Genomic DNA, 14,462 nt, shown 5'->3' with positions numbered 1-14,462 from the left:
AAGAAGAGGCAACTGACTTGTCGCCAACCCTCCTGGCCTGTTCCACTGTTCTCGACAATTGCTCTAAACTTGGCTCCCCCTGGAAGCTGCTGATCCTCCAAAGTCTGGGAGGAACACCAGCACTTCTCCAAAGACCCAGGAACTCCTGTGGAGCAGCAGAGCTATCACCCTGCCTCCTGCAGGTACCAAAGATCAAGCTGTGAGGATTCTGGACTGCAAAGACCTGACGCCGCAAAGAACCACTGCACCTGAGCCGCCTAGCCCAAGTTAAAGTGGGCCAACAGTGCCAGTGTGGTCCCCAGACACTCCAGACTCTAAGCCCACCTTGTGTTTCCCTGCTGTGGACTTCTCGTTGCTGCCTGCAGCCTCTGAGTGCAGGTCCTTTCAACCATGGCTGACTCTGGTGACAAACTCGATGCTTCAAAACATCTCTGCACACGTCTCCCCTGGCCAGATGCCTCGCCTGTTGGTTCAGCCCGACTGTCCCACCTCCGCCCCCCCCTCCCCCCCCCAGTCCAAACCCCGACCAATCCTCATTGACTAACATTGAGCACCTAATGCTGTCATGTACCACTGCACCCGGCCGCCCTAGGGCCGCTGGCAGTGACCTGCTAGTGCTGCCTTGGACCTTGTCCCATACTCACCTTAAGCCCTGAGGATTGGTGTCTTAAGTCTCTGCAAATAAGTTGTATGCAGGATTTTTTTTTCCTCCCATAGGATATCATTGCCATCTATAAAAATTGCAGTGTGTCCATTTTTTAAACCTGAAAGTATTTCTATCACAAAACTTAACGTACCCGTTCATATTGATTTGGGTGCCTATGTATAGATGGATATATAGATAGATATATAGATATAGATACAAGTTATTTTTATAAGTTGGTTTGGATCTCCTTATTGAGTGGTGTGTACTATTTATTTTCAGATGTCTAACTCTCATCTCTGATGAACCTGAGGTTGCTCGACCACACTACCCCCTAAAAGAGCACTTTGGCATTGCTAGAGCAAGCCACTGTCTACTCATAGGGAATACCTGAACTCTTTGCACTGTATACCTCTCTTTGGTATACTATATGAAGAGCCAGCTTCCTATAATGAACACCCATATTAAGTGATGTATTAAAACAAATTCACTAGCACAAAGGAGCAAAAATAGCTACAGATAGCACTGCTTTCCTTTTTCCTCATAGATATTGGTTATTTGGCTGGCAAGACTAGTTTTCCCCTTTGGAGTTCCACATTTGTTGGAACAAAATGGAGAGCTTAACCTTCACTTCACTTTAGATACTCTTGTTACCAGACAATGGTGTTTACCAAAGCTTCTACACAGGATCAAATGTATCTGAATGATGTAACACCTCAATTTGTGTTCTTCTTGGCAGTCCTTCTCTTCTCAAAACCTGCAACTAGTGGCCTGCTGGAGATCTCAGCAGGATTTTGTTCCGATGTCACATGGAAATTGCTTTTCAGTACAAGTGAAATGACACCAGTAATGTTTTGTTTTTGCAAAGTAGGAGCATAGGTCCATTGTCCTATTAATTTTTAAACTGCTTTTATAATGGGTCAGTCATAACAAGCTACATTTACGGGTTCAGCAACTAGGAGGTGTCCACAATGAGCAAGCAAGACCCCATAGCAGACTCTTATTGTGAGAGTGACCACTTTGCTGCAGATCGAAACCAAACAAGAAAACCCTTTACATCCAGTCAAGCAAGTCCAACATATGTGGGAAGTGTGCACTGGTAAGGTGATGCTAGGCACTGATGCTCAGTTTTCTGCTCATCTCTGGAAGCTTTGTTTTCGAAATTTAAATACAAACTGAAACACTTAACATGAAAGGCACTTTAATTTTAGTGAATACAATTGCTTGGCGATTTGGTAAATCCCCGGCCCTGCTGACGGGCAAGCCAATTTAAATCTTTCAATATTAGTTCTTGCTGAGGATGCATCCTAATGTTCTACCAAAAATTGGTACTAATTTGCATATTAATCAGTCTGTCTTCACTCATTCCCAAGTTAGAATGCTCGGAACCGTACGTTACTGCATAGAAGAAGATAGAGATGTAAGGCTATCTAGTATTTTAATTTCATAAGAGCAAGGTGAATTGCAAAACATTTAAACTTATGTTGATCTTAAAATCAAAGCAGCATCCATTTCATATTGATGCTTTTTGATAATGGTTGAACTCTGAGAATTATTTAGTAGTGTTGTTCTTGGGCAGTAAATGGTTAGTGTGCAGTGTTGGTGGTTTGTATTTGTATTTACTAATAGCATCCTAGGGCCACCAGTTCTAGTGCACGCCAGTGTATAACCGCAGAGTTTATTTTGGGAGCTTCACCCTCCAGAGCCAGCATGATTAAGTAGTTATGACATAATCTATGAACTAGTAAAGGTTAGTGGTGCACTAAATCATGAGAAAGAACATTGCACAAACTGTATTTACAGTCGGAGCGAACACTTTGACGAAGAATAGGCCTTTAGTTACATGTAGGTAAACAAATGAAAATCTGTTAGCAGCTGCACACCAGGTCTTCTTCTTGGTCTTCTTTCTTGTGTCAAAATCGGGATCTGAGGAAGGAAGGTTGAGGGTGCCCCTAAATACTACATTTAGTGGCGTTACTGGCAATGGAAGGGTAGGGACCAATAGGTCCCAGTCCTGGGGTGAGTACAACCCCTATCCTGCTCCTCTCCTGTGGGAGGGGGCCAGGAGCCGATATCTTATTGGGCAGGGCTCCCCATCCTCAAGATGGCCAGAGCCCGGAGTTGGGCTTTACCTCGCCTCTCCCACCTGAGGGGTGGAGTTGGCACAGACTGGCACACCCCCTTTCCTCACGTAGGGTTTCCCGCCAGTCTTCCCGCCAGAGTGGGGGTCAGAACGGGTGGAAGCCAGTTGCTGATACAGCAAGGAGTCTGGAGAAGCTCACAAAGGCGGTATGCCTTTGAAGCTTCCCCCTGCCCATCCTGGGGGAGGAGACTAGCACCTCGCCCAGGATGTACATTTTTGCAGGTCCAGGAGAGTAGGGGCTCTCCACCCATGGGTCCAGCAACATGTCTGCTGTGTGGCAGCCTCTCAGACAAGATGTGGATTGTAGGTTAGGTTTCAGGGGGCATCTCTAAGATGCCCTCTGTAGTGCATTTTACATTAAATCTCACACTGGCATCAGTGTGGGTTAATGTGCTGAGAAGTTTGATATCAAACTTGTCAGTCTTCAGTGTAGCCATTATGGTGCTGTGGAGTTCGTAATGACAACCTCCCAGCACCATATACTCTTAATGGCATCACTGCACTTACAGTGCTCAGGAATGGCCCTGGGTAATATAGGGGCACAGGGCTCATGCACCTGTGCCCACACCACTGGCATAGGGCACCCAGCTAGAGGGGTGACTGATGTATGTCAGGGCAGTGGGTTTGTGTGCCATGTCGACTCTTTGTTTAGTTCTGCACCAGGACACTCAGTCTGCAAGGGCAGTGTGTGGGTTTCAGGGTGCAGGGCCCCTAAGGGTGGCACAATAAGTGCTGCAGCCCTTAGGGGTCTTCTCTGGTCACAATGCCCTGGGTACCTAGGGTACCATTTACCAGGGGCTGACATGCGGCCAGAGATGCCAATTGGGTTTCAGCTTCAATGCAGTTTTTAGTGACGGAACACAGGCCCTGGGCACCTGATTGGCAGGAGCCCAGGGCACACTCAGTCAAAGCACATCAGCAATTCAGCAAAAAGTGGGGGCATACCATACAAGAAAGATGGCACTTTCTCACACTCACTTTTTATGGAATGCATTGATCCCTGTTATGGGGGACTGGTCAATTTTTACTTTGAGGATCAGGCGGAGGGTAATACCAACCATTCTCATTGGGCCTAGGTAAAACACCTGTGTACTTGAACTTCATTGGGATGCCAGTAAACTTCAGTTGTCCCATAGCCTAATATGAGCAGGTAACAGCCCCTCTTGCCTGTTGGTGAGCGTATTGATTAGGTACACCTTCCAACTATTAGTGCTTAGACTCACAGATAGAAACACAATACAAAATTGTGAGCATCTCCAGTGTGCTTGCAGATTATGAAAGCCCCCAAAAAGCTTGGCGGCCCGCTTTTTCCATCTCTGCTTTGGACATCTGTGCCTAGTATCTCTATGAATTAGAAGAGATTTTTGGGTTTGTGAATTATTTCCTGTGAAATTGTTTTGAATTTTGTAGGCAAATTAAGTTCACTCAAACTAGAGCCACAGTTAAAAAAGTATTTCACATTTCATTGCCGGCCACAGTTTAAACTGTTAATTCTTTAAATCTTTGTTTCAAAAAAGTTATTTTAATATGTGAATCTGGAAATAACATCATCTTAGACGTTTTTATATTTTGTTTGAAAGTTATGTCTGGTGATGATGCCCTTGCTGAATGTAATGGATAAGTAACTTTTTCCATTTTACATGAATCACAAGTTTTCTCAGGGAGTCTGTTCAACGACATCTGTGATATCTTGGAAAATAATCTTAAAATGTTAAGTCCTTACTTGCTTGTATCTTTAGATGTCATTTGATTCCTTTCCTCCTGCAATGATCCATGCATAAGTTGTCGGGTCCTCGGTGTCACTGATCTTTTTACAAGCATGTTCCCATTGACTTGCTCTGCCCCATACATCATGGAGTCATTTTATTATGGAATAGGACTCTTGAGTCACTTGGTCAGTGTAGGAAAGTGGATTATTATGTGGTGTGGTTATGAGACCTACAAAAGAAACAAAGGACCAAATGCTGATCAATGCAAACATTCACCCCCCCCAGTCACAAGGATCTCGGTTTAATCCATCATTCTTTTGCTCACCACACTACCCCAGTTTTGACCCAGCCGTATGCAAATCAGTCTTGACCCTGTTCCTTATGGGAAACTAAACTGCCAAGACCTTAACATATAATAACGTCACAATCTTTATAAAGGTCCAGTTAAGTTTCTTTAATAAAACCCTTAGCTCAGTCCTGGGTAGCTGGGGCACAGGACAGTCAGGCTTAATCAAAGGAGTGTGTACAGCATTTAGAAGTGCCAAAACAGCCAGTAAGAAAGACAACTTCATAAAAAATCTGACACCAATTTTTAAAAATAGCTTGCTTTTTTATCTTAAAACTAAAACAACAAAATTCTGTCAATTGGAACCTAGATATGATTTTTCAAAGGTAAGTAAATCACTGAAGTTCACTTTTAGGAAATGTAATAAATTGTTGTAAGCGGTTAAGCAGTTTTTAGCCAACAGTCTAGAAGGGCTTCTTCTCTTCACTTGAATGGGCGACATTGGGGTTGGAGCCAGTCACCGGGAATACTTCGGTCCAGGTTGACCGTTAGCTGTGAAGAACAGCAGTCTTAGAGCCATCAATGCACTTATCTCCTTTACTGTGTTCCAGCAGAGGATTGGCCTTGATGCTGGGGGGTACAGAATGCTGACGATGCTGAGGAAATGTAATAAATATTCCTGGGGCCATACTGGTACCCACAAACGTTGGGGTTGTCTCTGCCCTCAGGACTTAATGTTCATGATACAGGATGGGAGTCCAGTGCCATTCCAGCTGCCACTGGTCAACTGGTCTCCCTGTTACTGCAGTTTCAGTGATTGCTTACAGATAGCACATTTTTCGTTCTGGGCACCAGAGGCTACTTAGACCTTGGCTTCGGATCCCAAGGACTTGAATACTTCTTGAAAAGGTCAGGACTCGGTTGCCCAGTAGGCACTTTTACGTCAAGCAGCAGTAATGCATTCCTGGGCAGCTTAGCAATGGAAGAGCCCGGGTTTCCTTAGTGTTTTGGTGGTCCTGAACCTTAGGCTAGCCCTTTGAGTCACTACTTCAGTTCTGGCAGAACTGAAGCACTTTTTCACAAGTGGGCATAGCAAGCTCAGTCCTCCTTGTGGGTCCCATGAGGTGAAGCAGGTGCAGTCTCTCTCTGCTGGGTGCAGGGAGCTGCAGGGTAGTTCTTTTTCTTTTATCTTTCCAGTCCTGTAGTGAAATGAGGGCTGCATGCCAGGGTTGCCACTTTTTATGTCATTTTAGTGTTTGTAGGAGGAGAGTATTCACTATCCAATGTGGCAACAGTTCCCATGGGGCAAGCCTTAGCACTTTACATCACTTCCTGGAGCTTTGGCCAAAACCAATCCCAGATTGTAGGAATCTGTCTCTTTATATAGAGGACTAAAACAAGGTACATTGTGTCAAGAGTCCAGGGAACCTTATTAGTTTACAGAGGCTAAAATGAAAACACTAAATGATCTTTTGTGGTTGTGTGGGCGGGCAGTTTATGCTTATCAGAGGGTATTGCCAAGCATTTGTTGAACTCAGAGACAATACATGAGAAACGCACTAAAGAATAAATCCGAGACCAATTTAGAAAAAGACGTTTTATTTTTACATCAATTTAATAACAAGAACTTTGTTATCAAGTAAGTACTTTTAAAAATATTGATTTTTACAGGTAAGTAAAATGTTCACTTAAATGCGTGATTACGCATCAAACTTTCCTTGGGAGTGGGGGAAATGCATATGCTGCATAGTTACTCACGGTCGTTTTCTGGGGGTCGCCTTCAGGATTTGGGTTCATAGGGGGCCAAGGTCCAAAGTACCACCAGCAGTTCCTTGTTACCTGCCCTTGGGTGTTTGTGTGTAGAGGTGCTGTTCGGGTTGGTACCTTTGCATGCTACACCGGTGGAAAGGAGGGTAGGCACCTAGAAACAGGCTGTAGAGGGATGACTTGGGGACAAGTTCAGGAGCTCCCAGCAGGGAGCTCGGGTCAAAAGGGTACTGGAAGCAAGAGGCTCAGCCAGTTTTTAGGTACTTGGGCTGGGGCGCTACGGTGCAGAGTAGATGGGTCGGCCGGGCTCTGTGTATCCAAGGCCCTCGTAGTTGTCTGTATTGCCGGTTGAGGGTGCAGAAATCAGGAGCGCTGGCCCACTCTGGAAGTGGGTGTTTGCTGTGCTGACGTTCCTTGACAGCTGCTCGGTCTTGGTGCTGTTAGAGTAACGACTGGACTTACACAGGCCTTGGTTGATGCGGGGGGTTTGGTACCTTGGGTATGTGTGCTGTGTGGCTCTGGTCAGTCCTGATAGCCTCTCACTCGGTGTGGGGGTAGATCTGACCTTCAGGAACACAGGTACCTCTTGCTGGCGGGGCTACTTCGTGGAGCTGGCTGGGGAACGGCAGCACGGTAAACTGGCTCTACTTACTCAGTGCCTGTGGACTGCTGGGGAGTAGCTCCTCTACTCCTAGGGAGATTGCTGGCAATTTGCTAAATGCTGGCAGTCTACCAGGGTGCTTGACATTTGCTCAGATACAGGAGGAGTCACTCAGTCACGATTGTAGAGACTGGTGCTGGCAGAGTTTGGCACCAAAAGTTCGCAGCAGTCTGCAGTTCTCACAGCTCTTCTTTGTCCTCTTCTCGTGGATTCATCAAATCTAAATTCCTGGCATCAGGGGTGCCTCCTAAATGCTCAATTTCGGGGTGTGAGAAAGTAGGTTTCTTTTGCAGAAACAAAGCACATCCTGGGTGGAGGTGTCATCTCCACTCCCCTAGGATGAGAACAGTGCTCGAGAGGGGAGCTTTAAAGACCTTGCCGCCTTTGTAATGCGACCCCAGCCTCTGCAGCTAGCTGCAGATGGCAACTGCCGGGTCAAACCCCTCAGGTGCTGGAGGCGAAGTTAAGCACATTTTTCAGTGCCCACTACTTGGGAGATCAGGATCTCCCAAGGACAGCGGAACTGTGGAGGAGAAATCAACTTTAAAGAAAAGGACCTCAGCCTTGAGGACCGCGAAACCGCCTCCAGACCCAACTCTGCACCAGACTCCCACATCCAAGTGACCCACCGGTCCTGCAGTGGATCCCCAACATCTCTGAGCCAGAGTCCACCGTGGGCTGGTAAGGTAAGTTGTTTCTGACGCTAAAGGACAACGCTGCACCCAAAGCTCCTTGTCCTTGGGGAACTTGACCAACGGTGTACCTATGTCCACTAGCAGCAGAACTTACCTGAGCAGCTGTGGGTTTTCTTCGTACAGCCTCCTGGCCAGCACCTGCTGCCTCTTTCCAAAACCGATCTCCCCAATTGAATTAGTTTGGGCTCCCAATGCTGTGTTTGCACTCTGCCCTCGGCTGCCCCTGAGCTGCTGAGGGGGTAAGTTTGGTGCATACTTGTGAACTTACCCCCCCCCCCTGTGCTTACCTTAACTCCAGGAGCTCGACCCCGACTCCTCTTTACTCACCTGTGAGCAACACATTTTCAATCGCCCCCAGTCGTCATTGGTTAACATTGGGTGGCTGATCCCGAATTTGACCTCTGAACCTGGCTGCCCATGTGCCACTGGTGGTACATTCTTGGTACCAATTTGACCCTTGTGTGGTGTTGACCTGAAACCCCGAAGACAATTGGGGGAAGAATAGAACATCTTTAGGGAAAGAGATCTGGCACTGGGCACCTAGATAGCAGGACCCCAGTGCACTACTGTCAAAATTGCATCAAATCCCAGGCAAAAAGTGGGATTGACCATGTCAAAAAGTGGCACTTTCCTCCACAGAGTACCCTTCTCTGCATGAATCCAAGTTTGTTTGTGTCTTCTTCCTGTGTGTGGAGCTCCGAGTACTCCACTAGTTCATCAAGAGTGGAGGTGAACCTGCAAAAAACAAACCTTTTTCTGCAGTCAGCCAGTGTGCAAGAGTCTTTCTGGCTAATGCTGCTGAGAATCTAGAAATTACTGGTGTTACTTTTGCACTCCTGGTTGTTCAGCCCACTCTCCTTTTTCTCGCTTTATTAAGCTTGTGTATCTGGCGAGGCTTCTTAGGGGGGGGGGGGCACCGAGGTTTGGCATTGTAGAAGGTGCTAAGATGGCTAATGTGCTCAAAGCTTGTGAAGTTGGTTACCCTAATTTTTGTAAAAACATAGCATGACATGGGAGCCATTTTCTTTGAGCTCTAATGGGTCTCCCATGTAGTTCCAAATCACAGATTTTTGTATGTAAATATTCTGTATTCCTATAGCACAAACTTAGCTAAGAGGCAGCATAGCACTCTACAAGTTCAAAGATGAGCATAAAGTGTGTAGGAGTGATAAGACAGGTAGCTGGTTGGTTAATGTATTGTGATGTGGTGTTCTTGTGTTTGTTACGGTATTGGTTGTAGTGTAATAAGCTCTTGTGTTAAGTTCTTTTTATTTTCTGTCCTTCAGATGACAGTGCGCTCCACTTGACCTTCTATTTTCTCATTAATTTAAACATACTCACTGTGAAAGCGAAAGTGATCCCAGCAAGTGAGCTTTGCACAGCGATCAGTGCCGGGTAAGTGGCTTGTGAATCTCAAGCATCATTTCTCAGCAAAGTATATACAGCTGCTGGTTTGCAAAGACTAAAACCTATTTTAGAATATTCCTCATTAAGGTTGGGGTCAGATCTCATCAGTCCCTAGCCAAGCCACTGAATTCAGTCAAGTAAATCCTTCTGACATAAATGGGAAAAGTTAGGTATTGAAGTAAAATACCTTCAAGCTATAATGTGTTCCTGCATGTATTGTCATCATTGTATAGACCCTTGGTATTTCTTTTTGTTTCCTTAATTGTATTGTGCAGGTAGAAAACAAGAATAAGATACATTCCAAACTCCCTCGAGCTCACTTATTTCCGCTGCAACAGCTACACACTTACCTTATCTATGCTTATTTTTCTATAATTTAACTCATTCATGTTTAGCTTTCGCTGTAAGGGAAATGGGGCGGAAGTCCAGAAGGAAATCTTCTTTGTAATTTAACATGTGTATTAGCCAATTATTGGATATGTATTTGTCCAAATAATCTCAAGCAAAATATCAGCATGGTTTTGCAGAGGCAAGTGTGTGATACATGCCACAGTGAAGCCTGTTTCCATCCAGTAACCCATCTCATCATTTTTCTTCTTGTGGTAACTCCATTAGTTATCGAGGCTCTCATCCCGCAGGACCTATATTGCTTGTGCCTTCGAAGGTCGGCTACCTCCAGTGTTGCCTACCTACCAGTGTTGCCTCAACCCACTGCCATCCCATCCCTAAGATAGCTCCTCTTGCTGCCCAGGTTCGTCCAAAACTGTCCTCCTTCTCTCGCCCACACATCTCCAAAATATTACTTCTATCTCCTAATGAGTTTGACCTGTTCTCCCTGGGGAAACCTGTCTCGGTAAGGCAAGAATTAAAGTGGACATCTGGCGCTATGCTGTCAGGGGCAGGTTCTCTCACCATCGAGTCTTTTATCAGGATAATTACAGAGTTCTTAAATGAGGGACATTTATGTTAATTGTCTGTACAGATATCATATGTGGCCATCCAGCAAATGCGGCATGGCGCTTGTCCTCTCAGACCTATGTTTGATGCACCTGGACTAGGGTATGCTTGGCTCGGGAGGGAGCCCGGATGTTTTTTTCTTGACACTTTGGAGCTGTACTTACATTCCTCTATCTCCTAGTCAAAAAGGTTAGGGCAGTGGGTAATGGCATCTGCCATTGTTGCCGGAGTGTGTAAAAGATGGACCAGCAGCCATTCTCACTGTTTGTGCTTTTCTCTTGTATGAAAAGTTTCCGACCTTATGTTGGGAGATCAGATTGATCCATCCAGAAAATGTGAACCCCCCCCTGCAGTAGTGCCTCTTCTAAAGTCTGTCCTGTTGACAAGACCACAATTCCTTGTCCAGTGCTGCTGCCTTATTTAAGATTCCTAGTCCGAGGTGAGGAACTGAGTTGTGATTTTTTTGAAAATATAATTAGGAGGAAGGTACTTGAGCTGCATAGGCAGATGCAAAACACATTGGATTGCAAATGTCACAGTGGCATACACAGAGTGGTTATGTTCAAAAGTGTTTATAAAAAAGAAGCAAAACATGCTACAGTAGCTTACTGACTGTTAAAAAAGAAATGTATTTGGATGGTCCTGCAATCGTACTCAAAACTGCAACCAGCAACATACTTGTGTCTGACTTTTTCTTCTCATCTAAAGACAAACAGCTAGATTCATCAAGCTTAATTGCGCTCGCAAAGGGCCAGATTCTGAGAATCTGGCCCTTTGCGAGTGCAATTTTTGCATTTGGGATTCATCATCCCAAATGCAAAATTCGCTAATAAAGAATTCGCACATTTGCGAGGCATTGCAATTAAGGAATCTCTATTTGAGAATCCTTAAATGCAATTCATGAACCATTTTGAAATCGCGAAATCGCAATTTAGGACCGCTATTTACCACGAAGTCAAACCTCGTGGTAAATAGCTAAAACTTAGAAAAATGCATTTAAATGCATTTTTCTAAGTTGCATGTTACACACACATGTCCTTTGGACATGTGTGTGCACAACATCAGTGTAAATTCACATTTCTGGGGTGCTACAGGGTGACCTTTGGACACCCCTGCACCCTTGAAATCTCATCCTTATTTGCGATTAGCAAATTGCTAATCGCAAATAAGGAATAACTCCCCATTCATTCCTATGGGCCTTTAGGCGCATAGGAATGAATGGGAAGTTATTCCTTATTTGCGATTAGCAATTTGCTAATCGCAAATAAGGAATGTGTAGGAATCGCAATTTATTTAGCAATTCCTACATGAATCCCGTTTTGCAAGTCCTTAATAGCGATTCCTTATGAATCGCTATTAAAGACTCGCAAAACGGCCCTTTCATGAATCTAGCTGAAAGTTGCTAGCAATACGATTTGGAATTCTGCCGTCTAACGGAGACCAACCAAGCTGGCAGTATCGGGGCCAAAAGTCATCTAGCATCTGTGGATCACCAACCCAGGACTTTATTCATCTAATATGCATCTGCCCAGTTTTAAGCCCATACCGTCGCCAACTGCTGAAAAATGTATTCAATGCAAGGGTCTTTCATACCTGTAGAACTACAATACAACAAGTGTCTCGACCCGAATAACCCACAGCTTAACTGTCATTTAGTAAAATTATTAATTAAATACGAGAAAGTATTAAAACATGGTTAGGGGGAAGCACAACAGCACTTTAGAGACTATGTCCCACATCTTCCTTTCTTCACCTTATGCACTATATAATTAATATTCTGGAAATTCTAACTGTGTATTTATGACATTGTTGCAATCTAAAACTTTTAATATGTATATTATAATGGTGTTACGTATTCAGTCCTACTGGTATATTGTTATAGTTTTAACAAAACAATAAAATGTATTCTGATTCTGTATTTAGTTGTAGTAGCATTCTTGAAGATTGACCATATACTATTCCTTCCTCAGGGACTTGTTGTCTCCAGAGACCCTCCTCACCTGTCTTTATCCAAAGGACCATGGCCAGAAAACCCCAAACCCTGCCAATCGGTACCAGTTTGATAAAGTTGGGTAAGTTTTCAGCCTCATCCTTGACCAAATAGAATCATGTGCCCATTATACAAAAATTGACAATTATCAACAAAATGAAAGGTCTCGAAAGAAAGTACAGAAGGACAAATTGCTTAACTTGTTTTAGAGCAAGGATGTCTCCTGTACTTTTCATCATATTATACGCATCTTTATCACAACTTCCTTGCATGCAGCCATGACATCCTAGTCTCTTATTCCAGCAAGTGCTACAACAAAAGAGTAATCTGTTTTAAAATGTTGTCCAGCTATTGTTGCCTCGTAAGCTCTTGATACTGCCTTGTCTACATGTCTTCTTTCTTTTTCGTTTCAGAATTGTTTCCTTTAGTGACTATGTAGCAGAGTTGGGACACCCCTACTTGTGGGTGCAGAAATTGGGAGGACTGGACTTTCCCAAAGACCAACCACAGGTAGGTAGCCTTTGCCAATTAATATTCATGAATAGCCTTTTCATAAGTAGTAAGTCTATAGACTGTGCTCGAAGCATACACAACTCCTGGTTAGGAAGTTTAGACTTCTCTAATCTCAAGTGTCTCCTCTGAAATCTGGAAATCTTAAACGTTTCCTTCATGTATCCAGCAACAAAGTTTTGCCAACCAAGAATATCCTCCCAAGTTAGACATTCTCAATATTGATCTGCCCCAAAACCCTTCTCTATTGTAGGTTTCCTCAGACTTGAATATTCTTTGTGTATGTGGGCAGCTGTCCCACTGTGTTGTGCCTTGAACATTCTCTCTCCACGACATTGCCTCAAACTTTTCACATGATGCTCTGGCATCAGGGAGCACCAAAGTAGGTGTTCTGCAATGCGATTCAAGAATGCCCTTCCATCAGGTTGGCATTCTCAACACTTACCCCCTTAAAACACCTTTCCCTTAAGTATGCAAGCTTTGGGTTCTTAATTGACTGTTTCCACTCAGATAGGTAGGTTTGGAGTACTGAAATGATAGAATAACTTATTTGGATATGCTGCACTTAACTACTGACATACAAAGACTTCATTCAGGTATCCAGCACTCTAGTAAGATTCATTCCTTCAGTACCCTGTAGTGGGACTCCCCACCTGTCTATGGTGTTCTCTCATATTGCTGCAGAGACTAGGTAGGCACACCTTGCCTTATACCCTGTGTATAACACACACTCCATGGTTTGGAAACTCAACATGCTAAAAAAAACTCTGTAGGTAGGTGATCCCACAATATGCTCCGTAGAGACCATTCTCCCCAATACTGATGTATGCCTTGTAGAAAACGCTCACTTCACACACTTCAGCTTACCTGTCAGATGCATGCTACCTCTTGAAGTGGAGTTGGTTAGACTGACTTTATCTGGAAAGTCAGGACGACGCATTTGTCTTCTGTCAATATGTCTGAATGTTTGAAATACTGCATTGCTTCAGTTTAGCGCATGTTATTTCCCATGTGTATGCTTGGACAGAATGTGATGCTGGTTACTATGAGTAACTATGCGATCTGTATGTCTGAGATAGTATGATGGTATGTAGTAAAGCTATACAACATTCATAATTCTATTTCTAGATTTTAATCTATAAATTTATATCCACACACTCGACATTAACCAATGTATTATGTAAAAATGTCAGTTTATTGCACATTAACGTATAAAAATTAAACAAATTATTAACAAATTCCATATTTAAAATCACATACTCTGAAGAATAACAATTCATCACAAATCCATCTCCCAATGATTGTTTCCTGTAACTGGTTATGAATGACAATATCCCTAAATATATCAAATATCAAAAGTTATCACAAGATCATTTAAAACTCAAGTCTTTGTCACAGTTTGTGACAAAGATTTGAGTTTTAACCAGGTATAGCAAAAAATAATTGGGAGATGGGTGTGTGATGAATTGTTACTCAAAAGATTGTGGTTTTAAATATGGAGTTTGTTTTAATGGAATGTTATTTATAATTTGTTTAATTCTTATACATTAATGTGCAAAAAATTGACATTTTTACATAGTACAGTTGTCAGAGTCTAGAGAGTGTCTAAACAGTTATCGATAAAAGAATAAAAGCTAGAAATAGTTATGAATGGTGTGAATTAATGTGTGTGTAACAAAAGGGATTCCTATTTG

General features: G+C 43.5%; 1 protein-coding gene across 3 annotated transcripts in view; it reads left to right on the top strand.

Annotated features, from left to right (window-relative positions):
- THOC5 (THO complex subunit 5) overlaps positions 1 to 14,462 on the top strand; it is a 242,432-nt gene that overhangs the window by 152,089 nt on the left and 75,881 nt on the right. For all 3 annotated transcript variants that reach the window (XM_078667190.1, XM_078667189.1, XM_078667191.1), the window contains 3 exons: positions 9,191 to 9,299; positions 12,239 to 12,340; positions 12,672 to 12,768. In XM_078667190.1, coding sequence (XP_078523316.1) covers positions 9,191 to 9,299; positions 12,239 to 12,340; positions 12,672 to 12,768 — 308 coding nt within the window. The remainder of the gene's footprint in view (positions 1 to 9,190; positions 9,300 to 12,238; positions 12,341 to 12,671; positions 12,769 to 14,462) is intronic.

Source organism: Lissotriton helveticus, chromosome 11 (genome assembly GCF_964261635.1).
Source record: "Lissotriton helveticus chromosome 11, aLisHel1.1, whole genome shotgun sequence".
Taxonomy (NCBI): Eukaryota; Metazoa; Chordata; class Amphibia; order Caudata; family Salamandridae; genus Lissotriton; species Lissotriton helveticus.
Note: the sequence above shows the minus strand (reverse complement) of the source record. Positions and strands in the feature narration are given on the sequence as shown.